The sequence below is a fragment of the Taudactylus pleione genome, unplaced genomic scaffold (assembly GCF_031769625.1).
Source record: "Taudactylus pleione unplaced genomic scaffold, aTauple2 ptg000437l, whole genome shotgun sequence".
Classification (NCBI taxonomy): domain Eukaryota; kingdom Metazoa; phylum Chordata; class Amphibia; order Anura; family Myobatrachidae; genus Taudactylus; species Taudactylus pleione.
Genome location: NW_028284839.1, coordinates 6,174,929 through 6,202,429, shown reverse-complemented (window position 1 = coordinate 6,202,429; position 27,501 = coordinate 6,174,929). Strand labels below are relative to the sequence as shown.

The 27,501-nt window shown below is 45.2% G+C and overlaps 1 protein-coding gene across 2 annotated transcripts in view; it reads left to right on the top strand.

Moving 5' to 3' along the window:
• The window catches only part of PLEKHG5 (pleckstrin homology and RhoGEF domain containing G5), a 419,500-nt gene that overhangs the window by 46,181 nt on the left and 345,818 nt on the right, over positions 1–27,501 (top strand). For both annotated transcript variants that reach the window (XM_088447753.1, XM_088447755.1), the window contains exon 2: positions 8,798–8,874. In XM_088447753.1, the coding sequence (XP_088303879.1) occupies positions 8,798–8,874 (77 nt within the window). The remainder of the gene's footprint in view (positions 1–8,797; positions 8,875–27,501) is intronic.

The following is a 27,501-nucleotide window of genomic DNA, read 5'->3' as shown; positions in this document are numbered from 1 at the left end:
ACTGAAAGAAAATGACATGAACACTTTGCTTGGCACTGTAGTATCTGCATGGTCATTGGCATAATATCACTTACTGAGAACTATGGGAATTGTAGTCAGACAACAGCTGAATTCAAATGCCAAAACAGGGCGCCAGGCTGCCTGCAAATTTACATACACGGTGAAATGTAATCTTACTGCGTGCTACAGTTCTTCATATCTGTACCCCCGTGCATTACTAACATGAACAAAGTTATATATAGCAATGAAACTTGCTTGGATTATGGCTTTCTTTACTTAAACTGAGGAATTCTCTTTTTGAAAGTCAATTATGCAGCAAAATGGTTTCAAGCATCAATTCATAGCAACTCTGTTGATCTACTATAAACCCGGGAGAGCTTTTCCAAGTTACGAGCTGGAGAAGACAGAGGTTCAGGATCTGCTAAGTGTTTGAAGGGCTTAGAATTAGCCGACTGTTCTGTCTTCCATAATTTCCGTTGTCTGGCCCGGGTATTATCAATAATCTTCCATCCTTGGTGTTGCCAGAGAACGGACAAGTCAAATGCTTCATACTTATGAAAAGACAACTGACAGGTATTACAGACTGGACAATTGTTTTCACTGTGTGGTTCTTGTAAGACAGTTCAGATTAATATCAGTGCAGCATTTACATATGAGCACGACCTGCTTTGGAAAGCACAGCACAGTATACAGGGTTAGGCTTAGCATGTCTGCAATAGCACAATGCACTTTCTGTGGAAAATATATATTATTATTTTTATTATCGTTTATTTATATGGCGCCACAAGTGTTCCGCAGCGCCTTACAATGTACATAACCAAAAAAGTGACTTACAGTGCAATACAATACAATACAATACAATACAATGCAGGACAAGGACATGGATAATGGCTCTGATTCAGAGCCGGACGCTCTGACCAGAGCGCTCGCTCTGAATCAGGGCCCACCTCCATTAATATGGAGCGTCCTCCTGGACGCTCGTATAGCTTAGGGTCACCACCCACAGCATATACGAGAGTGCAGGATGATGGTCGCGATGGTCTTGACCATCGCGACAATCGAAACTGCGAGCAAAAGCCTGCGGTTGGGTTTTTCAACCGCAAGGCCAGGAGTGATTTTGGCTCTATCAGAAGAGATTGGGAAGGCCAGGAGATGCTGGGGATGAAATAAGAGGAAGCACAAGCAAGAATGATAATAAACAGGAAAAGTGACAGCGCCCCTGCCCTGTGCCATGGCACTGGTCGCACTACCCTAGTTACGGCCCTGCCAATAACTATAGGTTGACTGTTTTGCAAGTGAAGATAGTAAAACAAAGCACTGCGCCGTCGAAGTCTCTTCTTATTTAAATCGAAACTGAGCGCACTTTGTATATCGGAAGACCTCAGTGTGATCTTCTTCCTCACATGTTATATCTCAGGTCTTTTGGCCAGTGGTGGAAGATAGTGGGGAGGGGAAGACCTGGAATGATGGGCTGAGTATTTGCCTGCATTATATACAGTATATTAGAACAGAGATGTGTAACTAGATTGCCCAATAGAGCCTTTATGCTCCAGTCCAATCTGAAGGAATTCCCTTCTATTACTATAGTCGGGGTATATTCATCTGTAGGAACCTTGTCATGATACACTTGTTATGAAACATTTGATTTTTGTTTTGTTTTGTGACAGTTTGGGGTGATAAAGAGGGAATAATATCTGGGATAATAATACACCCCCTACCGGAAATGGATATTAGAAGTCACCGAGCAGATCTCTGACCACATGCCTTGTGTGTTTATTCAGAGCCACCTGTCACAACTACTGGGCGGCATAAACACAGGTGGCTCTGGCTCCGCACCTTTTCATGACGGCCATGGGCTGGCTGGTCCCGAAGCTAATGCCTCCGTGACCGAGCAGGTATCCTCAATCTCTCCGCACACACAAATTGCTGCCAGCGAACCCCCTCCCCCCCATTGGTACTGCTAAATAAAGGAAGTATCAACAGTTGACCTAATTCGGGGGGTTGAGGCTGTGCAGTCCCCAGTTGGTCCCGGGCTGGCACTGCAGAGCAGCAAAAATCGCTGGTGAAATGGAGGCGGACATTTTCCTTGTGACTTGCGCATGCTCAGTAGCGATGCCGTTTTCCTGGAGACCCACGTGTGCACAGTAGGTTCTGGCTCCAAGCCAGAATTTAATGCGCTGCCAGAGAGGAAGGGGCCCATACTGAGTCTGCACACGGGCCCTCTCTTCTCTTAAAACTCCCCTGGCGATAAATGCAATTGTTCCCCCCCCCCTCCTCCCGCACATCAGGTGCAGGCAGGGAAGTTTGCTGCTGAGTTTAGCAGCCCCCCTGAACCCACCGTAGCTCAACATACAGCAGCATATGCTGGGCTGGGGAGAGAGACTGCTACCGCTGGGGGGATAGACCGGGGCCCCTCCAGCAAGCCCGGGCCCAAGAAATTAGGACCCGCTACCACCCTCCTCACAGGTTGGATCTCCTCGCTTAGGAGATCCAACAGAGAAGGACTATTGGCCTTATTCAGACCCGGTCGCAAGCGCTGAGCGCTCGCAACCGGGTCGATGTTTGCCCACTGGGCATGCGCACGTCGGAGCCGGCTCCGACGTGCGCATGTGCGAGACCCGGCTAGCGACGGGCGCTCCGTCACTACGGGTCTCGCACCAAAGTGGGCGAGCTGTTGATGGTGATTGACATCTCGCCCCGTTTGGGAGGCGGGCAGGGGGGGTGGCCAGCCAAACGGAGGCATTCCCGACGGAATGCTTGCCGTTTTGTGGGCGGCCCCACTGACATCAGCAATGATGTCAGTGGGGAGCTTCCTGCTCGATCAGAGCAGTAAGCTCCCTGGGGCTTGCCGAGACCCAACCTTAAGGACCATCGCGACCATCAACCTGGTCGCTCACTAGAGCTGTGGATGGTAACCCACAGCTTAGCTAGCAACCAGGAGGCCGCACTTCACACCACAAGCAGCCGCCCTCATTCAGAGCGACCGCCTGTATCTACCGATCGACTCTGAATGAGGGCCTATATTATTACTCTTGTATTGTTTCTAGTCAAAGTTACCTTTACAGCAGGAAGCTCAGGGTCACTACTGGCCATTCTGCTGAATCCAGCTCATGAGATGAATACTTAGAAAGCTACGTTAGAAATCTCCAAGCAGTGAGAACCCTGGAAACTCAAATAGAAGTTCCATCATTTTGCAAGTTACAGATGGTGGATATTGATTAATTAAAACAAAAATCTTTATGCTAAATATACTCTGTGTACATTTCTGCTCAACTTGTTTTTTTTTTTTTTAAGGTATTTTGGGAACATTAAGCAAAATATTTAGAATACAAGCACTAACCCTAACATTAATCATACCAAACGTCTTTATTATTTGACATAAAGCATAAAATAAATGTCATAAATTAACTTTACATTAAATGTAACTAAATACTTTCGTGTTACTTTGGAGATACTGTGCTATTACAGTGGCGGGTTATTATTATTATTAACCTTTATTTATATAGTGCCAACTTATTACACACTGACCGTATTTCACCAGTCCTCGGCACAACGCTCCATTCAATGGACAATGAAGCGCATTGTTGCACTTATAGAATGCATTTCGAAGCAAAAATGTAATTATGATACTATTCAAAAACATTATTCATTTTTAAAAATAAAACAGAAATGTTATTGCTGGATTTAAAAAACAACAAAAAACGACAAAAATCAAAAACATGCAAGACGGTCTCTGGTCCTTAAAGAACTAGGGAAGAAGATGCAACTGAAATCAATGGAGAAGGTTTAAGGTGTAATTAACTTATTTTTTATTTATATTATAATGATATTATAAGTAACCTCTGAGATCTGTATAAAAGTACTGCCTAGGGCAAAGGTCACAACATGCCTCTGTCACTTCTAACATCCATATAAGTTACAGTAGGAAATGCATTATCCCATATATGATATACTTGATATAATATAGCGGTCTCCATTATCAGTGAAAATAAAATATTCATTTCCTGTATACTCAGATAATAGCTGTGCAGCAGGGGTGTTAGTAGACCTATGGGGGCTCCATAGCAAAAGTTTCACGGGCCTCCTCTACCATGCACTACACAGAGCAGGCACTCAACATCTGAGCCCCGTGACCAACTTCTTCTTTCTTAGCAGCAAGGCCGTAACTAGGGTAGTGCGACCAGTGCCATGGCACAGGGCACCGCAAGGCAGTGGGCACTGTTTGGGCCTGTCAGTTTCCTGTTCATTATCATTCTCACTTGTAGCTTCCTCTTCTTTTATCCCCAGCATCTCCTGGCCTCCCCTATCTCTTCCCTGGCCCTTCCCCATGAGGCCATGGCCCTTTTTCAGTTGCACGATCTTATGTCCCTATTTTAAAAATGGGGGGGGGGACGAAAATGCTCTCTCTGGCACAGGGCACCAAAAAGTTAGTTATGGTTCTGCTTATCAGTGTACTGCTGCGGGCTCATCTGCTATCCCGGCCGCTCCATCTCTCCTCACTGATGTTGGAGGAGGCGTGCCCATGGTCCGGGGATGTCCCAGCAGAACAAGCACGGCCACTCCTCCTCGCAGCAGCAGTGAGGAGAGACGGACAGCAGTCTAAGAAACAAGCAGCAGCCCCCGAGGCTCAAGTGGTGAGCGCCTGGCCTGCACTGAGTAGTAGTGACTCAGAGTGTAACTGGGTGCACGGAGACTGCGAGACCCTGGAGGCGGCCTGGGCCTTTAGCAGCCGCACCCCCTGCACCTACTGTAGCGCCGACTATGCTGTGCCGTCTGGTGCCTAGTTGATAGGTTACTTATAGGTGGAACTTAGAATCCTCCATACACCCCGTGCGTCAGCCCACACAGCAGTACCAACAGGGCAGGCGGGGCGGACGCCAAGGGGCCCCCATACATAGCTATATCACCAAAGTGGGAGACACTATGGTATATGTGAACTTTGGTTTCTGTGTGGCATTACGTGAACTGGGGGAATTACAGTAACACATTTACTGGGGGGTATTACACATTGTACTTTTTAATAACATCACTAGCATATCTTATTGACAATTTTATTGGTGGGTTTCCCCCACAATTTAGTTGCCCCTGAGCCCCCACAAACCTTAATCTGGCCCTGCCCCATAGTACACTGGAACACCTCATAATTATCTGTATTCTCCATAAATTGAAACATCAAACACTAATTATCAAAATTCAAAGGGCCTGATTCAGACCCGCTCGCAAGCGCATTGCGCTCGCAAGCAGGTCAATTTTCCCCCACTGCGCGTGCGCCACCTCCGGCGTGCGCATGCACGAGCCCCAGCGTGCGACGGCAGCTCCGTCGCTCCGGGGCTCACTGCAAGACGGGGCGGCTGTTGATGGTGAGTGACAGCTCGCCCCGTTTTGTAGGCAGGGAGGGAGTGTGTCTGCACAAACACAGGCGTTCTCTTAGGAACGCCTGCCATTTTTGGGCGGCCCTACTGACATCACTCATGATGTCAGTAGTGGACTTCCTGCTCTATTAGAGCAGGAAGTCCATACGACCTTGCGGGAGCCGAGACCCTCCTGCAGAGTCTCGACGCAAGCCTGATGGTCGCGATAATCGCAACCATCGCCAGGCCGCTCGCACTAGCTGTGGGTGGTCACCCACAGCTTTGCGAGCGGCCTGGAGGCCGAAACCAAAAAAAACAAAAACGCCCTGATTCAGAGCGAGCGCTCGCAAACAGCGAGCGCCTCTGAATCAGGCCCAAAGCCCACAGTCTGGTAATAGTGTAGAATAAGCAGCTCCTCAGTTACTAGCATTGATTGTGAATATAGGAAAAATGTTATGTTTTACAAGGTGTAATAAAGTTTACTCACCTTTGGCCCCTATATACTACAATCCGCATTTCACATGCGGTTGTAGTGTGATATATTCACCTAAAATTACATTTGTGAATTTGGGAAATATCACTGGAATGTATAAATATTTGCTGTCCCTGCGAATCCACTTCTCACACTTCACATACATCTCACCGACTTTGGCAAATAATACAGTGAGGTGTCCGCAAATGCGCCACATCCAGCTAGCACTACCCCCTCAGCCCCCCTCATCGCACACACTGAATACACAAGCTGAGTATGGCATCGCAATGGCTAATTTATGCACGCCCCTGCAACTGGCACGCCAGCGTTTCGCCGACCACCCCCTCGTCACCCCCCCCAAACTGTCAATCACTCTGCGAAGGGTCTGCATAGTCACTGCGATCGCAGTGGAGCGAGAAACTGATGGGCGAGTATTTTATATTGACTTGTACTGGATGCCTGCGATGCCTTATCTGACTGATGGCAGCGATGGCCTGTAACCCGCGGTTAATAACCAAGTCTGGATGTAGTGGGCCAGCTGGCAATCCCTGGTTTATGCTGGGAGAAAATAACATTCCACAATACAGGAAATGCTTTTACTGATTTCAAATAAAGACAAGGCTGATGCAAAACTAGAACTGGAAGTTAAACCTTTTTCAATAGTTTGCTGTAATAGAAATGTGATGGATCCCACAGGACCCAATCAGATGACTGCGCAATCGGCGTTATAATTTCCAGGGCAGGTTGCAGTTCATGTGGGATTCAGTGCACTACAACTCCCATCATTACATATCCACTAATCATGGCTATACTATGTATTAATCCCTACCAAGTATTCATAAATCTACAAATATCAGTGTCACTATGCTCAAGGACATCGCCTCCCTCCACCTTGTCCTCCTTCTTCCCAACCACTGGGGATGAAGTCCATGTCCTCCTTTCACGATCTCACCCCTCCATTTCACCAACTGTGCCTCATCCCCTCACATCTTCGCACCGTCTCTCCTGAAGCCTGCACCCCCATCTCTTTAACCCGGGATGTGGTTAATTTACAGCCGCCCGGAATGCCGGCCATCGAAGGCCGACCCGGGACTAAAGATAGGCGTCGAAATGTCGACGTCTATCTTTAGCCCCACGCCAAAATCCCGACAGCCGGCATCCCGAACAAGGTAAGCCGGGGATAGTTAGGTTGTAGCCGCGGGGAGGGGGGAGGGTTAAGTTTAGACACCCCCAGGGGGACTTAGGGTTAGGCACCCCACCCCGGGGAGAGTTAGGGTTAGGCTAGGGGAAGGGGTGGTTAGGGTTAGGCACCCCCCCGGGAGGGTTAGGGTGAGGGAAAAGGGGGGGTTAGGTTTAGGCATGCCCGGGGGGGACTTAGGGTTAGGCACCACCCTGGGAGTTTTAGGGTTAGGCACCACCCCGGGAGTTTTAGGGTTAGGCACCACCAAAGGAGGGTTAGGGGTTGGATAGGGGAGGGTTAGCATACTTACGAGCCGCTGTCGGGATGTCCTCCCTTCCGGTGTCGGTATGAGAACCAGCGGCTATTCAGCCATCCGTATTTCATACCGATTCCCTTTAAGCAGTCCCTCTATTCCGGCACTGTCCCCTCATCCTTCCAGCATGTCCTTGTCTCACACATCCTTTAGCAACCCCCACTTGACCCCAGCTCTCTCTCTCATTTCCCCCCTATTTCTCTCCTGGGAATCAGGGACAGCTGGCAAATATGTTTAGTAACAGAAAAAAGACCAAGCCAATTGGGTTATTCTATAGAAGTGAAAGTAGAGGTGAATGTGGCTTAATTACTTCTATAGTCTCTTTTAAAAACTCCACCACCCCATGTCTCTTGTTAAGCACCACAAATAGAGGAAAGGAGGCGATAAACATGTAACACTTTTATAGACTACTAAGCCCAATATTTCAACGTCTGAGCAGAATAATACACATAAATGAACTACAGTTGGAGGCCAATGACATGAAAAGGAGCATGGTCATCCACCCTGTACTGGTTTCTATCTCTCTATAAGCTTCATTTCATTAGGATCTTGTCAATACATTGAGGCATGGAGTGATCAGAAATTGTAATTATTGGGGCTGAAACCTGATAATTAATAAACATACTCCTAAAGCTGCATTATCATATGTAGAGGGAACTGAGAAGGAAAGGTGCAGTGACATGATGTGCGGAGAGCAATGGAGGCAGCAGAAAGCCACAGACTGTTATATAGTGGGAGGAGCAGGGTCCCCCAGCAGCACAGAGTATATCAGGAGATGAGTGATGTGTTAGAGTTACAGGGCTGCATGTGACAGGGGGCAGTGACATGATGTGCGGAGAGCAATGGAGGCAGCAGGAAGCCACAGACTGAGAGTTATATAGTGGGAGGAGCAGGCTCCCCCAGCAGCACAGAGTATATCAGGAGATGAGTGATGTGTTAGAGTTACAGGGCTGTATGTCACAGGGGCAGTGACATGATGTGAGGAGAGCAATGGAGGCAGCAGGAAGCCACAGACTGAGAGTTATATAGTGGGAGGAGCAGGGTCCCACAGTAGCACAGAGTATATCAGGAGATGAGTGATGTGTTAGTGAGGACAGGGCTGTATGTGACAGGGGCAGTGACATGATGTGAGGAGGGGAATGGAGGCAGCACAGAGTAGTGATACTTAATGAGAGGTATATAGTAGAAGGAGCAGGGTTCCCCAGCAGCACAGAGTATATCAGGAGATGAGTGATGTGTTAGTGAGGAGAGGGCTGCATGTAACAGGGACAGTGACATGATGTGAGGAAGGGAATGGAGACAGCACAGAGTAGTGATACTTACTGAGAGGTATATAGTGGAAGGAGAAGGGGCCTCAGCATCTCAGAGTAGTGATGTGAAGGTCCTGTTACAAGGGAAATACTGGGTTGTCATACACATCACTAAATCAAACAAACTCCATATTAAATGATGGATATAAAGTTGTATCTTTATGTTTGCAGATGAACGTGCAGTAACTGAAGAGAAGGTTCTGGTCTGTGAGAGTTCTGACTGTATAGATAAAAGGCGAGCCACCAAGGTAGGTGTTTGCTATATTTACATCTAATTTCCAGAAGAATGTGTTTAGGATTTATTTATTTTTTATTAACTATTTATACACTGTTCTATCAATCTATGAGTATTGTCTACATTCCTACATTGTAAATATGACTGTATTTATATCTGAGATGCTGGGACTTGCATAATACATTAAGTTTTCACAACTCCTTTTCCAGGGGCCCCCCCTGGGAGGGTTCGGTTTAGGGTGCGGGGAGGGGTATTAGGTTTAGGCAGTAACGAGGGGAGGCACCCCTAAGTCGAGGGGTTAGGGGGGGAAGAGGGGAGGGTTAGGGTACTTATCTTCAGCTGTCGGTATTTCGACCTGCTGGGCTGCCACTGTCGGTATTTGATCCGGCCGACATTACATACCGATTTCCTTTTCCAGTGTTCTGCCTATTTCATATAAGGGATGAACATCAGTTGCCACCCCTGGGTGCAGAATAGCTAAACACACCCTAGAGTATTTCCGCAAGGGTGTGTGCTGGTAATAGATGCAGAACAGGGAGACTACAGAGTAAGTTACTGACATTTAGAATTTATTACACTTATAACTATACATTTTCTTTGGCTTTTCTTTGCATATCCTGTGTTTTTCCAGTAGTCAATGGAGGATGCATATATAATATACATTTTTGCATTTTGTATCCAGTTTAAATATTTTTCTTGGCCAGTTAACAATGAACTAAGCTATAGATGATCAACTTACTATTTATTTTATTTTTTTTTACTTTCAATCAAGTCTATTTTCTTTACAAATATTCACGGTTAGTGTCAGCTTGCGTGGGACACAGTGGTCCGGGCTTCTGGTGATGAAGTTTGATATTTATGATCTGTGTATGTCTTCCAACCCAGGGACTTTTATATGCTAAACCTTTAATAGATCATTTGTTCGCAGTACAAAACCATCATACGGGCTGGGTGAGCAGACAGTGTTTGGCAGACAGACTTTCTGTCCGCTCCAGGACTGAACTGCTCTTGTGTACATCGGTGACGGATGCTTTATAGTGTTTATGTGGCTTTTGTTCCTTACAATAAAGCCCAATACTATATTAAATGTTTAGTATCACTTTCAGTAACACAGGAAAGTAACTTTAGAACTTTACAACAAAGATGTAAACCAGGTTTCGGATGTTTTTGGGGTAAAAGGAATTTGAAAATGCATTAATTTTGATGATAGAAAAGTAGCAAATTAAGCAAATTTATACAATACTAGTTAATTCTCCTTTGGTTCTGAATTTTTTTTTCCATTCAATGTTTGTCCCAAACAATTTGCATTTACAAAAAAAAATGATAAAATGTTTAGAACAATGGCCCTCATTCAGAGCCGTACGCTCTGAGCAGAGCGCACGCTCTGAATGAGGGCCGGTCTCCATGAAAATGGAGCGTCCTCCTGGACGCTCGTATAGCTGTGGGTCACCACCCACAGGCTATACGAGCGTGCATTTTGATGGCCGCGATGGTCGTGACCATCGCGACCATCGAAACTGCGAGCCGGAGCCTGCGGTTGAGGTTTTCAACCGCAAGCTCCGGAGTGATTTTGGCTCTATCAGAGCCAAAATCACTCCCACTGACATCACTAGTGATGTCAGTGGGCCGGCTTTTGACGGGAGGCGTTCCCGTGGGAACGCCCCCGTCAGGGAGGCACGCCTCCGGCACGCCTACCAAAGGGGGCGTGCTGTCAATCAACATTGACAGCACGCCCCCTTTGATCGGACACAACGAGCGAAGGACTTTCCTTCGCTCGTCGCGTCTGGCGCATGCGCACGACGGAGCTCCCTCCGTCGTGCGCATGCTCAGACAAGAACATCGACCCACTTGCGAGCGGACAGCCGCTCGCGAGTGGGTCTGAATCAGGCCCAATGTCAGCTAATGTCCTAAGCACAGGAAACAAGTTCGGTTGTTTGGCGCATCTTGGGTAGGTTCGTGACGAGGCTCACTTTATTCCGATATTGCATGTCTAAGGGCCGGATTCAATTAACCGCAAAAATTACCACGAGAGGAAACTGGCTTGCAGCCTTGTATTCAATTAGGAGCGAAAAGTCCGTTGCCGGATCGTTCGCGGTCATTGGAGGTTTTGCCAACGAAAACTTTTTGCGCACGTCCCCGCGTATCCCCTTATTCAATTGCAAATGTGCGAAAATGGGACCCGGCGAAACCTAAATCGGCGAAAAGTCCAGTCATTTTTGGGGAAATCATCCTGACACCCCCCTAAAGATGCTCTGACATGGGGGTTCACTATGGGTACCCCCGATTAGCCCAGCTAAAGGTATTTGGTGTTTTTAAATGGTCTCAATAGGCGCTATTTAGCGTCTTTGAGCAGGTGGTGAAGAATAGTATTTTGCAACTTTTTTTAGGGAACATAAGTATTCCCATCAAATTTGGGGTACATGAAAATGGGTGCAAGCAAATTTAAAAATGGCTAAAGTCAAGCATTAAAAAGCGCCAAAAATGCACCTTCAGCAAACACCTGCAATCAATAATACACGTCCCCCATACTTGCAGACCCCCCCAAAGGCTATTTCGCTAGTTTTTGAAGTTGTACCCCCACTTTGAATTTTTTTGCCCACTTTTTCAAAGTGCTTTTTTTGGGGTGTCCTTTGTGTATTTTTCTACATTTTTTGACGCAGTTTGCATCAAGGGGGGTGTAGAAAGGGTACAGAGTGGTTTCCGCACCTCTGCACCCCAAAACCCCCATTTTGCACTTTACTCATAGGCGAAACTTTTTCCCCTAATACATTGCATTGCGTTTTTGCACTGGCGAAAAAGACGCTAAAATTGAATACAGGGATAAATGAAATCAGCGAAAATGACGTCATTGCCGAAAAAGTTTTGCCAAAAACGGGATTTCGCTCCTAATTGAATACGGCCCTTGGACTTTTACTGGAGCTATACAATTATAAGCCCTATAAGCACGGTAAATCCACGGCTAACACACATTAGCCCATAGATTACGCCTAGGTAACTGTCCAGAGCAATGAGTTATTGCATTTGTGGCTCCTGTGATAAGGGCACTTAGCATGGTATCTGTTCCAGCCTCCCTCAGGAGGTGTTAAGTGCGGCCTGCAGGCAGCCACAGGCTACAACTGAATACAGTTGCAATAACCCGCAGTTAATTATCACAGCTAATTGAATCCAGCCCCAAATGTTGTCAGGTATGCACTAGTGAGCTGGCAGGCTGCATTCTCCTCAGCATTGGTTCATTCCACAAAATGGCTTCCCATAAAATGGCTGCCTCCGCTGTGTATACTGCACATTCATTCTGTGCCTGGTCACCAGCAGAATCTGTCCGTGCTCCCAGTTCCACTCACAGAATTTATTGACAGCAGTCATCCCAGCTCTCTTCGTGGACTATACATTTCTACAAAACTGTAAATTCGAAATTAGAGTACAGAATGACCATTCTGCGGATTGGCAAAGCCAAAGCGTCACTCAAGAGATCGTATCGCAGGGCCCTCTGTGAAATGGGTGGTTGAGATCCTGTCAGTGGAAAATGTTGCAGCGACTTTGCTCCTCTGCGGTAACGGGCATACAGTCATTTATTTTTACAATCACCATAAGGTGATCTTTGAAACTATACAGCATGTGTCACTTTAATGCAGGTGACTTATGCAATAGATGCTTGTACCTATGTTAGAAGCATGACATCAACCCTTTACGTAAAGCCTAATTGATGTGTTTAAATCCAGGAGGTATTAGCACTGCATATTATGGGGAAGGAAGTTCTTACACACGCTAAGCTGAATTTGTATGTTGTTACTGGGATTTTGTCTCTGGGAAATGCCTCAACTGAAAACAAAATGCAAATATAACACAGTGACAACACAAGTTAGCCAGACGGAGGTTTACCCCTTATTTCATTTTTCTTTCCATTTTAAAACTACCTTAAAATAATGTTTGATCATCATTCCTTTAAATTACTGGTGGGGAGATTTATCAAAGCTTGGAGAGAGATAAAGTGTAGAGAGATAAAGTACCCACCAGTCAGCTTCTGTCAGTTTATAGGCTGTGTTTTAAAAATTACAGGAGCTGATTGGTTGGTACTTTACCTCTCTCCACTTTATCACTCTCCTAGCTTTGATACATCTCCCCCCTCCCGGCTGATACAGGGTTGAGCATAGTCCTGTTGGCAACACCTACATATCTGGCTCCATCACTACTCAGGAACTGTTATACTGGGTACGACTGTACAGGAAACCATTAGGTTATGCAGTTTGAGATATATAGAAGAAAGCAGCTGCACATTTTAGGCTCCACAAACATGCTAATTACTGTTAAAAGCATTTGTGTATTATTAATAGCATTAATATTGTGTGATTATATCAGGTGACATGTGCAATATGTGCAGAAGTAAGGATAGGGAAAGAGCTAGGGGCACACATGGGGAGGGGGGCAGAGGGACACATGGAGATGATGGTAGAGGTCCAGAAGGGAAAGGGGGCCGAGGCACAGAAGATGTAAGTATCAGAGGCACAGCATATGGGGAGGGGGGCAGAGGGACACATGGAGATGGTGGTAGAGGTACAGAAGGCAAAGGGGGCCGAGGCACAGAAGATGTAAGTATCAGAGGCACAGCATATGGGGAGGGGGGCAGAGGCTCACATGGAGATGATGGTAGAGGTCCAGAAGGGAAAGGGGGCCGAGGCACAGAAGATGTAAGTATCAGAGGCACAGCATATGGGGAGGGGGGCAGAGGGACACATGGAGATGGTGGTTGAGGTACATAAGGCAAAGGGGGCCGAGGCACAGAAGATGTAAGTATCAGAGGCACAGCATATGGGGAGGGGGGAGAGGCACACATGGAGATGATGGTAGAGGTCCAGAAGGGAAAGGGGGCCGAGGCACAGAAGATGTAAGTATCAGAGGCACAGCATATGGGGAGGGGGGCAGAGGGACACATGGAGATGGTGGTAGAGGTACAGAAGGCAAAGGGGCCCGAGGCACAGAAGATGTAAGTATCAGGGGCACGACATATGGGCGGGGGCTGGCAGAGGCCCAGATGGAGGGTGGGCAGTGGCACAGATGGAGGAGGTGGCAATGGTGTTGATGGGAAGGTGGGTAGAAGCACTGACAGGCCCGACAATGGGATGACTAAGGGTACACCCATACCGGGCCCCAAGGGGCATAAACGGGCACTCACTGCTCTAGCTGCCGCTGCACAGCTAGGCAAAAAAAATCAATCAATCCGGCCCCCATCACCTGGTCACAGGGCCGTCTCGACGTTACAGCTGTGCATCAACACAAGGGCACTACCCCATAGTGGGCGCAGTGCAGCCGGCACAGGGCCCCATACCCACCGCACAGCTCCCTTGTAGCCTGGTCCGGGCAGTGCTGGACTCTTCCAGGCGGCTCAGAGGCGGCCCGGGCATGATTTTGCAGTCGCCAACACGGCGGCGTGGCATAGATATTAAAATAAAACTTATTATGGCAGTTAATTTTTCTCAAGAACCCCCAGAATGGCATTACAGCACAAACTGTATAAGTTCCTCTTCTAACACATAGGAGATGACCCAAATGAACCAGATTCTTCACATATGGCTTATTCTAAAAAAAGGTGCTAAGGACCTTCATATAAGAGCATGATATGGAGCGTCCCACAGGGAGGCCCCTACCAATATAATATTTGTCCTTTAGCCAGGGTCGCAGAGAGGGTGGGGGAGAGCAGGTACTCGGGCCTGGACCTCTTGGAGGGGCCACATCAACATCACCATTCACTGAAGATCCCCAAAAGCAGAGCAGACTTTAATGGGAGCTTCATTAAATCTTGGAGAGCGATAAAGTGGAGAGAGATATAGTAACAACCAAATAGCTTCTGATGGTGGGTACACATTAGACGATATATCGCCCAATCCGGCAGAACGGGCCGACATATCGTCCACTTCAAATGTGTGCCCACTATGGACGACCCTGCACGCTCCCGTGGGGTCGTTCATCGCATCGGCAGATTGAGTTGCATGCATGCTCAGCCTGTCAATTTGATGAATGACCCCATAGATGCGGCTGGTGAACGACCTATCGCGCGGTGAAGCGACTGCATGATATGTCGTTCATCGTATCTGCCATTGGCCAGATACACAGGCCGTCTAGTGTGTCCCCGGCTTAACTGTCAATCTTCTAGCACATCCAGTAAAGTGAAAGTTAGGAGCTGTTTGGTTGGTTCATTATCTCTCTCCACTTTGTCTCTTCCCAAGCTTTGATGCATTTAATGTTGGATCCCATAGCAGGGGTCTAATGAAGGGAACTACCATATTACTGACACGCTAGCAATTCTTGAACTATAACTCCCAGCATGACCTCTCACCAACTACTTTCCAGTATTTAACCGTTTTTTTCCAGAGTGTTAGTGCCACAATAAATATAACATAACCTCTATAATATAATATAACCCCTCACGATAGCATGCAAGTACATAATTGGCTGGCCGTCTAGATTACACAGATGTCACTGTAAAGTTACCAGAACTGACAAGGACTCGCCTTAATCCATTTGATCCTTGTTGTGAAGCTTTAGTGGATTTAGCTCTTATTATCTTGCCGGAGATCACAGCCTGTGTTGTTTTTGGAATAGTAAAAACAGTATCACCGCACACAGCACCTAAAACCCCTCTGTAATAGAAGATAGCTTATAGGTAAGTGGACATGTTTTTCTTATTCCAACTTTCGTGCAATAACAGTGGCTAATTTGTTAGTGTTGATGTCCTATGATAACTTTTGCGACATCGTATATAACAAATGTGATGAACATTTGTTAGTATTTCGATCTTCAAAGGAGATTTCCAGTCATTGGTTGTGTATAAGCTACTGCACTGCCAGCAGAAATTTCAAGGTGGTGGGCATGATGCCTGGAGCTGTTGGCTTGTGATTAGTTGGTACTGCCGCTAACCAATCGCATTCTACCGTGCTCTGCCAACCCTGAGTTACCACCCCTCTGACATCCCTGCTACATGAGCTTCTGCGGCCACTGTATCACCCCCATGGATGTTCGCAGATCTCCGCACACCGAGGCCTGTCTGCAGCCACTGTGTATGCTCAGGAAAATAGCAGCTCACTCACTACTCTAGCTGCCTGCCATTTACAAATAAGATTTCTTTATGTAAGTTATTTACACAAACGCACACATATTACACAGCGCTCTACTGAGAATATTTCTGTCATTCAGCCCCTTGTCCCAGTGGAGCTTGCAATCCATATTCCACAGGGGCACCCAGATGTTTTAATAATACCCCTCCGAAGTCCCGCGTTGGGCTTTAGCGCTGGACAAAACATCTAAAAAATGGCCACCGCCGCCATTTTTCCGGTGTTGTGCTCATGCGCACTAGGGAAATACACTGGGAAAATGGTGGATGCGCCATTTTACTGGTGACCTGTGCATGCGCAGTAGACTCTGGGCACAGATTAATGGCCAGAGTTGACTGCTGCGGTGACGTGGCCGGTTGCCGGGGAGAGAGAGAGGAAGGGGCCCTAGATAGAGAATGCACACAGGCCCCCTCCTCTCTTAAGACGCCTCTGATATTCCCTATCACATGGACACACACTAGTTTTTTTTCAGAAGCCAATTAACCTACCAGTATGTGTTTGGAGTGTGGGAGGAAACCGGAGCAAATGGAGGAAACCCAGGCAAACGTGGAGAGAACATACAAGCTCCACACACAGCTAGGGCCTTGATCAGGAATTGGAATCATGACCGCAGGGCTATGAGACAGTAATTCCGGTCTCCACGCCTGGTGTCAAGGTTTCACTTAGGGTTTATAAAGGTCAAATTGGACAAACCTGGACCTTAACCCTTATCTAATTCTAAAGGGTCCCATACACTATCCGACGGATTGCCGTATCCTGCGATGGGATCGGAAACGCTGATCCACTGGCCGTAAATGCCGACCGGCGGTCATCGTTGTTCCGCTATCCCTCATAGGATCGGTGAAATTACACAAATTTCACCGATTTGCAAATCACAATCATATTTTGATCATGATCGGCAGATCGGCGAATCCAACATGTTGGATTTCACCGATCCTCCAACCCGGCATTGCAGGAACGTAGCATCGCGGTAATCCGTCGCTGGTGCATGGGGGCCTTATCCCACATTTTGTGACAAAAAAAAACACATTTTTAGTGTTTTTAGAATTAAAAAATAAACACAAATACATAAGTGTGTATTCAAAAAAGTTACTGTACAATCACTATCACTAGCTTGGCGGGTTTGTGATTGTTGTTAGTTTTAGCTTTTAGAAAAATTTTATGTTTAATTTATCCCCCCACGTCTTTGTTTGGAACAAAACTCTGTGCAATCCTGCAGACTGGCCGCACGTGAGAGCTTCATCCTCACAGCTACTTAGGAGAAAACAACTTATTTACTGCAAGGTCATTATGATCAGTTCAATGGTGAGCATCAGATACCAGCAGGGCCGGAGTTTGGTTTTGGGAGCACTAGGGTACCTGACATGTGTGGGCCTCCACCAATAAAACTGTCAATAAAATATGCTGGCGATGTTATTTAAAATGAAACCATACCTCACAGTCATCCTGATTTCAGCAGGACAGTCCTGCTTTTCGGGCATTGTCCTGCTATCCTACTTGGAGGGGGGCAGATAAGGGGGAACACGCTATCACCGCTGTTCTGCGTCATCCGCACTGTGCCGGGAGAGGCTGTGGGCAGTCTAGCATCTAACAAAGTGCTGGGCTCACCCCTGACATGATGAGAAACAGGTCATGACAACGGTCACACCCCCAAAACCGCCATATGCCAGCGGGTGTGGCATAACATAGATCATCCACTTTTGCATAGTTTTCAAATGGTATAAATTGACTTTAAAATAAATGTAAATTCTTTGAGATGCTGCGGCTCCTTTGGACGCTGGGCTCTTCCTCCTATCCCTGGTACAAGGGATCTGCTCATTCCTGTTTAAAACATGTGCTAAAATCCTCTGATTACCCAATATGTGTCTGCGGCATGTAAACAAGGTGTACTCGTGTTGGTAACGATTACTTATGTTACTGTGAGCGATTGTAGATATGGAATTGTTTCTTTTTTTTCTATTTTTACTGTTCAAATCTTCAATGCTATATTGGATGCGTGTAATCTGATGTGATGCATTAATGAAAAGATATTAAAAATAATAAATAAATATAAATTCACAAGATGTGTCAGCCAACGTTGTTTACCAGGAAATACATCACCCAGGGTCTCTCCCTTTAAATAGCCCTTCTACCTGTGGGCCTGATCCAGACCCGTTCGCAAGCAGCCGCTCGCTCGTTCCTGGCCGATGTTATGCAATTGCGCACGCATCGCAGTGCGTGTGCGCGAACTAGTCCGAGCGATCGGGATGCGCTCGCTCGCACAGCAAAGACAGCCCAGCTGAATGAGTGACAGGAGAGGCCGTTTGTGGGTGGTAACAGGGGCAGGGTAGTAGTAACGGGAGTGTGGAGTTGCGGACGCAGGCGTGCCTGAGTGTTTCAACGCCGTTTCACAGGCGTGCATAATTAACAGGCAGCGTCATAGTACACGTCACCTGGTTGAATTATACACTGAAGTGCTCGCAGTGCTTGCGGTAGGGTACAGTCAACCGCAAGCGCTGCGGTCAGTTCCGATGGAACCCGTTGCACCGATGGTTGTATATACTTCCTGGAGATGACGTACGCTAGTGGGCGGCTAAAGACAGGCTGGTGGGCATCTGCATACACAAAGTGATCGCACGCCAATACATAGTGGGCGTGCTTATGCCTTGCCGTGCGATCGCCTGCCTTGACGTCACTTAGCTGAATTTGCATAGGCTGGGAGCGAGCGGCCGCATCTAGCGAGCGGGTCTGAATCAGGCCCTGTGTCCTTACACCACCCACTGAAATGTGTCCAGTCCATAGTATAAATGTTTGCCAGTGTGACAAACATTAAAGTAACCATACAGCTAGGATAACATTATACAGTTTATTTTATGTAACTTTTCGACAGCTAAAGCACTGTAACATGCAAGAACACAGAAGAAGGCAGAGCAAATAATTATAGAATATTTCATTTAAATGAGTTGGAGACCAAACTGTTTGAAGGATGAAAGGCTAAACTCTTCCAGTAGTCGTCATCTATAGTATACTATATACATTAGTGTACTGGCAGAAACAGACAGTAGTGACATATGCTGGAGACACCGTATCTGTTCAGAATGTATTTGGGATAACCTAAGGAGACATCTACTACAGGGATTAAAGCGGGGACAACCATACCTGACTTTATGGCAGACAGCGGCTAACCGATGTTTGATCTTATAATGGTGATGTGAGATGATTTATCACGAGCTCGATAACTACTATTTCCTAGATCATCGCAATTCATTAATGCTCTCTCGCAGTATTAAGTTCTGCAGGGGCCCCGGGGTAACTAGCTTATGGGGGCCCCACCAATAAAATTGTCACTATGATATAGTGGTGATGTTATTAAAAAGATTTGTACATGCTCCCACCACCAAATATGTGTTAACCACACTGTACTGCCCCCAGTTCACAGTATGCCACACAGAAACCCACAGTACATCCAACACTGGTGACGTAGCTATGTGTGGGGCCCCTCTATGCGTGGGGGCACCGGGGCGGTCGTAATGGCTGCCCTGTTGGTAATCCGGCACTGCTTCCTGGAGAAGAGTGATAGCTGACGCTATCACTTTACACCTACTGCACATGAATGGTCATCGTTTTGCCCATGGGCGTTGTCTTCTAGATTCTGCCGATCCCTCTCTGAAGAAAAGTGATTTAGTAACCTATGCAGACCAGTGTGGGCTAGAAGCACCAGAGCAGAGAGTGACACCCCAGATAGGAAAGATGAACTGCACGATTTGTGACAGGTGCAGGGTGCTAGAATGAAGACTATTTATATATATATATATATATATATAAAACGTATTTCTTATGTGAGTTCCTGTGTTACCTGTGTCTTTGTGTTTTCTCTTACTAGTTGATGCGTTATGCTCCTTGTTGTTTCTGTGTTTGATTACTGAATTGTATACACTAGTAGCCCTATGTAGAAGTACTGAGCCCCTATACACAATAGTACTGAGGTCCGTAAGACCGAAGGCTGTCAATTTAAGCCTAAGGGACATTAAACCACGAGTGTTTTGAGTGTTGCCAGTCTAATAACGTGTTGGATATTGCCCCTTTAAGTTTAGCTGATCTTAGGCAGCCAATGAATGTTTCATGGGGAGTGGTCTAAGAGTATTTAATGGAGTGATGTATGCAAATCTGCCTCTTTGTTACAGCTTTTTCCCACCCTCCCTCCCTCTTTTTGTTTTTCGATTGTTGAATGTATGATGGTTGTTTTGTTGGTTGCGAAAAAGAACGACACTTGGAGTTACTTTATGTTAATAATTAGGCTTAGTGGGTGCGCCCTCATTAAAGTGGAGTAAGGCGACAGCCAATTGTCCTGGACGGGAAATGGCTATACCACCTGGAGCGGTGGTTGAAGTTAAAGGAGAGTTGATCGCCAATGCTTGGCTTGTGTGTGTGTGTGTGTTTGTATGGAGCCGTTTGGTTGTTATTGTTCTGTGCGTTCTTTTGTGCTGTCACCATTGTTAGTATTAACTTATAGTCTAAAAATGTAATGACTTGTCAAAAATACATTTGACAAAATATTTAAACGCCAACACTGTTGTCTGTGTCTTTATTTTAGAAGATAAGTTACATTGTATTTAAGAAGGTATTATATGGTAACACGATAGTGAGTTTATATACACAACAGTACCGAGGCCCTATACACGGCTGTACTGAGGGCCTATACACAGAAGCTCTGCTCTGCTCTCCATTGACTGCTAATGTGTATCAGGCTTCTTATATGTCCCTTCATATCAGAAACATTTAAAATTAGGGAGACTAAATTTTCTTTTTTTTCCTAATATATCTCTTCCCCCACAATACCCACCATATACCAATCACCACTCACTGATTCCCATATGTCAATCATGCAGGAGAAGAGTGTCATATCAATCACAAGGGTCTATTCGCAAGGTAATTTGCATATATGCAAATTATCTTGCCCACAATGCATCTAGTTTGTTATTGATGCCCTCTTTTCCTGTGTTGTTGACATATAGAAATTAATAAACAGTGCATTGCATGTAGTAAGTGTTATAACTGAAAAAACTATTAAAAAAAAATAAAAATATATATATATATTGTCTCCCTATTTCTGCAGGCGTGTAAATTGAACTACCCCCAGTGTAAGTATCATAAATTTATTTTTCCTTAGTTTGAGGAACTTGCTATGATCAATGCAAATTGTGGATAATTTCATGTTGGGGAATAGGACAAGATCCTTGTGGACAGTTTTTATTCTTATGTGGGTTTTAGGAAAGGAACATTGTGGGCTGTCATCCTAGTGAATTATAAGGTGGAGTTCTTAAAAAGCATAATGCAGCATAGACAGCTTAATTTGAATATATGTAAACTACTTTACCCATAATGCATTTTGTTTGTTTTTGACGCAATGTTTTCAATCTTTTCCTGTGATTTTTTGCATAAATAAATTAATAAATAGTGGGTTGCAATAGAGAAAGTTCTATAAAAGATATATATATATATATTAAAAGGAGGAAAAAAACTATTCTCCCTATTTCTTCAGGTGTATGAATTAAACTACCCCCAGTGTGTGTTAGTTTTTTTTGTACCAGTAGAAGCAGTCATTGGAGGGGGGCGCCAGTCCCTTGGTTTGCCAGGGGCGCTCGGACCCCTAGATACACCCCTGCTGAGGCCCTATACACAGAAGTGTTACTGCAGTTAATGTTCCATTTTGTACATAATATAACTCCACTTTTCCTTTCTTGATCACATTTGTAACAGAACCATCTGTAATGACAGCTGTGACTGAGAGCATTAAGTTCCTCCTCCTCCGGTAAATCTGTGTATAGGACTGTGTGGATCTTAATTATTAATGAAGTCATTTAGAGATGACAATATTTAACAGAATGATAGAAAAGGGCAGAATGAAGACTAATTGCCCCTCACTCATCCGGATGCACAGCTATAAATCCCAGAGGTATAAAGCACTTTCTGCAGAGCTTCTCCTAAGCTTAATGCCGCCTAAGACAGGAAGTGGAGTTTTGCAGAAATAGGTATACTCGGCAATATGCTGAATTGTACACACCTTGTGCTGCAGCCAACCTCATCCATACGCTTGGTGTGATACTACTAGTCATAATCATCAACGACGCGCACTATATCAGGTGTAAAAGATCTCCGCTACAGAGCCCGCAGTTGCGTCGACCTCACTGACCGTTGCCTACCTGAGAACACCCCTTTACAGCACAGTTATGCTTCTTAAGTAGTAAGTGTAGATGCGATCAACCTGCGTCAACACTGGGCATCTGCATCACCCATACATGGATGTATAAATGTTCCAACTTCCAGAGCCTAGGCAATGCACAGGCATACGGGCAACTCTGAATTAGTCCCTATACGTATTGAAGGGGTGACCATCGATCGTCACCATCAATGGTGCCATCAGTGCTTCGCATCAATGGATTGAAACCATCAATTGTTTCACCCATCGAAGGGCATTCCTACTGTGGGCGGCAGGCCAATCAGGGAAGGAGGCGGGCCTGAATGGGGCAAGTCTAACACGTGGACCAATCAAATAAGTGGCAGATAAGTGGGTGGGCCTGTGCAGAGTGCCAAGCTCTGTGCTCTTGTGCCTTAATGAATAACACAAAAACCATTTTCGCAGTCTCTACCATTGATTTTGAAGAACCATTGGATCTCCACTATCAATGTAGGGATAAGAAGCTAATAAGCCTGTGGTTCACAAACTTTCTTGAAGCACAGCTCCCTAGAGTTTCAGCATTTGTTTCACGGCACCCCTAGGCCAATTTTTTCTTATTGAAACATGAATCAAAAAGTATTAAGTATATTGTGCTTACCTGTCATCCTTAGGTTCTGTTATGTGGTGGTGGACAGGGTTGTGCTTCTGTTTGTCCAATTATTTTGTTACTGGCAGCTACCAGAACTGGTTTTGCCTATCACATTGACCATAAATAATTTTATTTGGCCCTGGGCCACCAACCTGTGGCACCCCTGCATGTGACACCCAGTTTAATAACCACTGTAATAAGGGGTTCTGGGACCACCATATTAATTATTGGGCTTGCAGCCCGTAAAATAAAATTTGTTATCATTGCAAATCGTGACAATAAGAATTTTTCATCATTATGTATTTAAAATGTACAGCCAGGACAGCCAGTGCGAGAAATGGCTGCCCTGGGAATGTCCCAATAACGCTCTACTGCAGATGTAGTTATCCTTCACGTCAGACGGTCACTGTACATGCGCAGTGTTTGTCGCAGACGTTCCAGAGCTCCGTGGACAGTGGTGGGGTGGAACGGGTGGAGAGGTAAGTTAAAAAAAAAAAAAAAAAAAAAAAAAAAAAAAGTAGCTAATCATTTTAATTTAGATTATTATTATTTTTTTCTTAAAACATGAGTGTCTGCTATGTTGCAGACACCTCGAGCGAGCTGGGTACACACTGGAGCAAAGTCAGGCTGATTTGCCATTTTGTAACGACAAATTGCTTACATCGCTCAGTGTGTATGGGCGATTGCATGCTCCCGCGGTTGCTAGCGATGGTCGCTAGGTTTGATGTGCTGCACATCAAACCTAGCAGTATCGCTAGCAACCCGTAGTAAGTTAATGAAGGACGGAACAGAGGGCCTGATTCAGAGCCGGACGCTCTGACCAGAGCGCTCGCTCTGAATCAGGGCCCTCCTCCATGAAAATGACCACCCACAGCATATGCGAGCGGCCAAAAAGATGGTCGCGATGGTCTTGACCATCGCGACCATCGGACTTGCGACGGAGACCCTGCGGTAGGGTCTCCCTGCCACAAGCCCTGGAGTGATTTTGGCTCTATCAGAGCCAAAATCACTCCCACTGACATCACTAGTGATGTCAGTGGGGCCGGCGCAGTGGGGAACATCGACCTGCTTGCGAGCGTACTGCCGCTCACGAGCGGGTCTCAGTGACCCCCAGTGATCCTTCTGTCATTCATGAACTCGTTACAGTGTGTATGGGCAATCCCCTTTCCTATGTCAGAACGAATGCCCGTCGCTCAAGTATGTACCCATCTTTAGAGGACAGCGAGGACAGAGTCTCATTCCAGACTGTTAAAAAAAATGACGATAAAATAAGATAAGGTAAATTATGGCAGCTCAAGTTGCTGGAATCTATTGAATGCAAACTCCAAAATATTATTATTATTATTATTTTTGGAGTTTGATACATTTGATACATTCGAATAGTAGGCCTAATTCAGAGATGTACATAAATACGATATTTACGTACATCTCAATGTTTACAGATCTACACATGCACAGTTCTACGTGGAAAAAAAATAAAATAACTTTTACACACTTGTTCCAAAACAAATTGGAGATGTATTAACGGCGACATCGCCGATGCGGTACATCCCCCTTGACTTCGCGTACATACCGTGGTTCATTACCGCGGTATGTACCAAGGATTTCGCAAAGGACAGCTCTCTTGATGAGAGCTGTCCTTTGCGATGCTGCCGGGCAGAGGGACTTCCGGGTTGAACACCCAGAAGTGCTTCTGCGCATGCACAGAAGGACGGGGGCCGCGGGGACTCATGGGAGGGATCCGATCGGATCCCTCCCAGCCCCGAGCGTCGCGTTAAGAAGCCCATAGGCTTCTATTGGGTAACGCCACCTGAAGGTGGCGTTACCTAGCGACGCGAAGCATTCTGCTGCTTAATACATATGGGGAATGCGGTAAACCCCCGAAAACTGAATTTTCGGGGGTTTTACCGCATTTTTGCTGTTAATACATCTCCCCCAAAGCTCTTTTAAAAAATAATTCAAACAATAAAGCACTCTTTTAATTATTTTGTTGTGTAACTGCCACCTTGAAATAGCGACAACAAAGCAAATATTGCATTGTACATGCACTATATCATTACACGGCCAATGAAAACATCTGCTTATAAATATGCCTATAAATATTAAAACAAATATTTTAAAAAAATACATGTATCAGATGCAGGAAAATGCTGGTTGTATACAGAAGTCACTGGTGACAGGACCTCTTCTCTATCTCACCAAACATTTGTGATATAATCAGTGGTCAAAGTGAGCCAGTATACTACGATATCAGCAATTATCTAACTCCCCATAAATTGTGATAATCACTTTGTCTGCTATCCTCAAACCACAGTGTCCCAGTTATGTACATAGGTCTCACTGGGCCTGATTCAGAGGTGTACACTAACCCGATGGTTAGTGCACATCTCCGATTGTTGGAGGACTGCTTAGGCGCAGCCCTCCATCTGCAAGTCCGAATCAGGCTGCGGAGCGGTGGCATTCCTGGCCACCGTTCCTGGATATGGAGGCATGTTGCCCCCATTTTACATGAGGGACGAGGCCAGGTTTTGCGTCGTTGGACGCAGATTTCCTGGCCTCGTAAGTGACCAGGCACCGGCCAGGCTGAGGTAATCTACAGCTTACGGAGCCTGGCCAAAGGAGCAAACATCGCGAGCGATGGTAGCAATGGTGATCTGATCTCTCAGATGCAGCAAGGAGGAGTCGATTTCCTCCAGGCACCTCCTGCTGCATTTACGTTTTGTTGGACGGTATTGTACAGCCGCTTCTGTGTGACTGTGCAATGCCGTCCATCTCTAAATCCGGCCCATTGTGCAATTTGGTCTACAGAAAAATGGCTGCTGCATTTGTCAGTTGTAGAGACATACTTTAAGGTGGAAGTTAATTCACCTGAAACAGATGTAAAGTGACAGTTAAGAGCTGATTGGTTGGTACTTTACCTCTCTCCAAGGCTTTGTACATCTTCGCCTTAGTGGGAAAAAAGCATAGAAATTAAGGACTAAAATTAATTAGCCAATTAAAATTCTTATAACTTTAGGGCCTAGATGGCCCCAAGCCATTCAGTTACATTTACCATACTGCCACTTCTATATTCCCATTTCAATCACAGGATATGATACAATTAACTACACACAGTGCGGATGTAAATTATATGGGCTAAACCCACTGTACTGTAGTTTATCAGTGGACAAGGAGCTTTCACTTTATTGATAATGCCCCTAGTGGATCCATTAGGTACTTGTCACATACATACATAGGCATTTTCAAGAACAATATATCAAAACAAAATGGCTACCGGTGCTGTGCATTGGCAATAAATATGGATAAAGAGTTCACTTCATCAGTCTGACAGTATAGTGGACAGGTCCTTTCTTCAGCTCAGCTGTGAATAATGGAGATAGCAGTTTGTTTAATTTAAGATCACTTTCACTCCATGGTCTGTTGAATTAATTGGGTTCACCAAAAAAAACCAAAAGAATTTAATATTGTTTTAAACGAAATATGGAACAAGAAAATACCCACATCTTTGTTGCAGCTCATAAATTATTGGCGTGTTTAAGTTCTTTTTGAAGAATTTTTTACAGAAGTTACATTTTCCTCTTGAGACTGGATTTAAACCAAAGTTATATTTGCATAGTTTGTTTAAAGGGCCAGGAAACCTTTTAAATTTGGCATATTTATAAAATGCATGCGGAATGTTGACTTGGAAATCATGAATATCTAGAATGTAAATTTTTAAAATGTCTTTTAGATTAAATTTTAATTTATTTATTTAATATTATTATTTTTACCGTAAGATTATTATTTTTTTTTATATATTATGTTTAAATTCATACAACTGCTTTTTTGGCATATGATCAGTGATTTCTGCAAATTTGTAGCATTAAAAATAAATAAATTGGAAAATATACAATGCAACAGAACAATTATCATTTTCCTTTTTTGTTGGAATGAAGTTTATTTTGCAGTAAATAAAACATTTGATTTATTTTTTTTTTCAACTCAAGAAAATATTTTTTGACTGCAGTCTAGACTTAGATCTACAAAGCCAATTTCTATTAATGAGCTCAAGCATCTATGTTTACTTGTAGCAGCTTGTTCGGTGCATTTGACGCGTTTTTCATGTGGCTTTGGTTAGTCTCTCGTCCTGACAGCTGAAAGGATAGGCCGATTAAAACCAACTGTGCTGCTAAGGTTTCATCAATCTCACTTCTTTCCACTAGCGCCAGATTAAATTGGAGAATACTGTACAGTTTTGGGATTGGGTTAAAGTTGAAGTGAACCTGAATAAAAATATTTCTGTGTGTTGCAGAGGAAAGTATACTGTTTTGACCAGTGCTGTAGCTAGACATTTTGGTGCCCCCCCCATCATAAACAGGGACAGTGCGTGCCGCAGGTGCACCGGCCAAAAAAAGGGCATGGTCTCATAGGGAAAGGGCATGGCCACACTATAGTACCCCCAATTCACATTACGCCACACAGTATTCTCTTATTTACATTACACTACATACCTGTAGTAGTGTCCCTTATATACATTATGCTACATTGTAGTAGTGCCCCTTACACATTACGCCACACAGTGGTAATGTCCTTACACATTGTCACACAGTGCAAATTCCTCCCCAACTACACATTATGCCACACAGTAGTAATGTCCCTTACACATTATGTCACACAGTACAAATTCCCCCATTACACATTATGCCACACAGTACAAATTCCCCATTACACATTATGCCACACAGTACA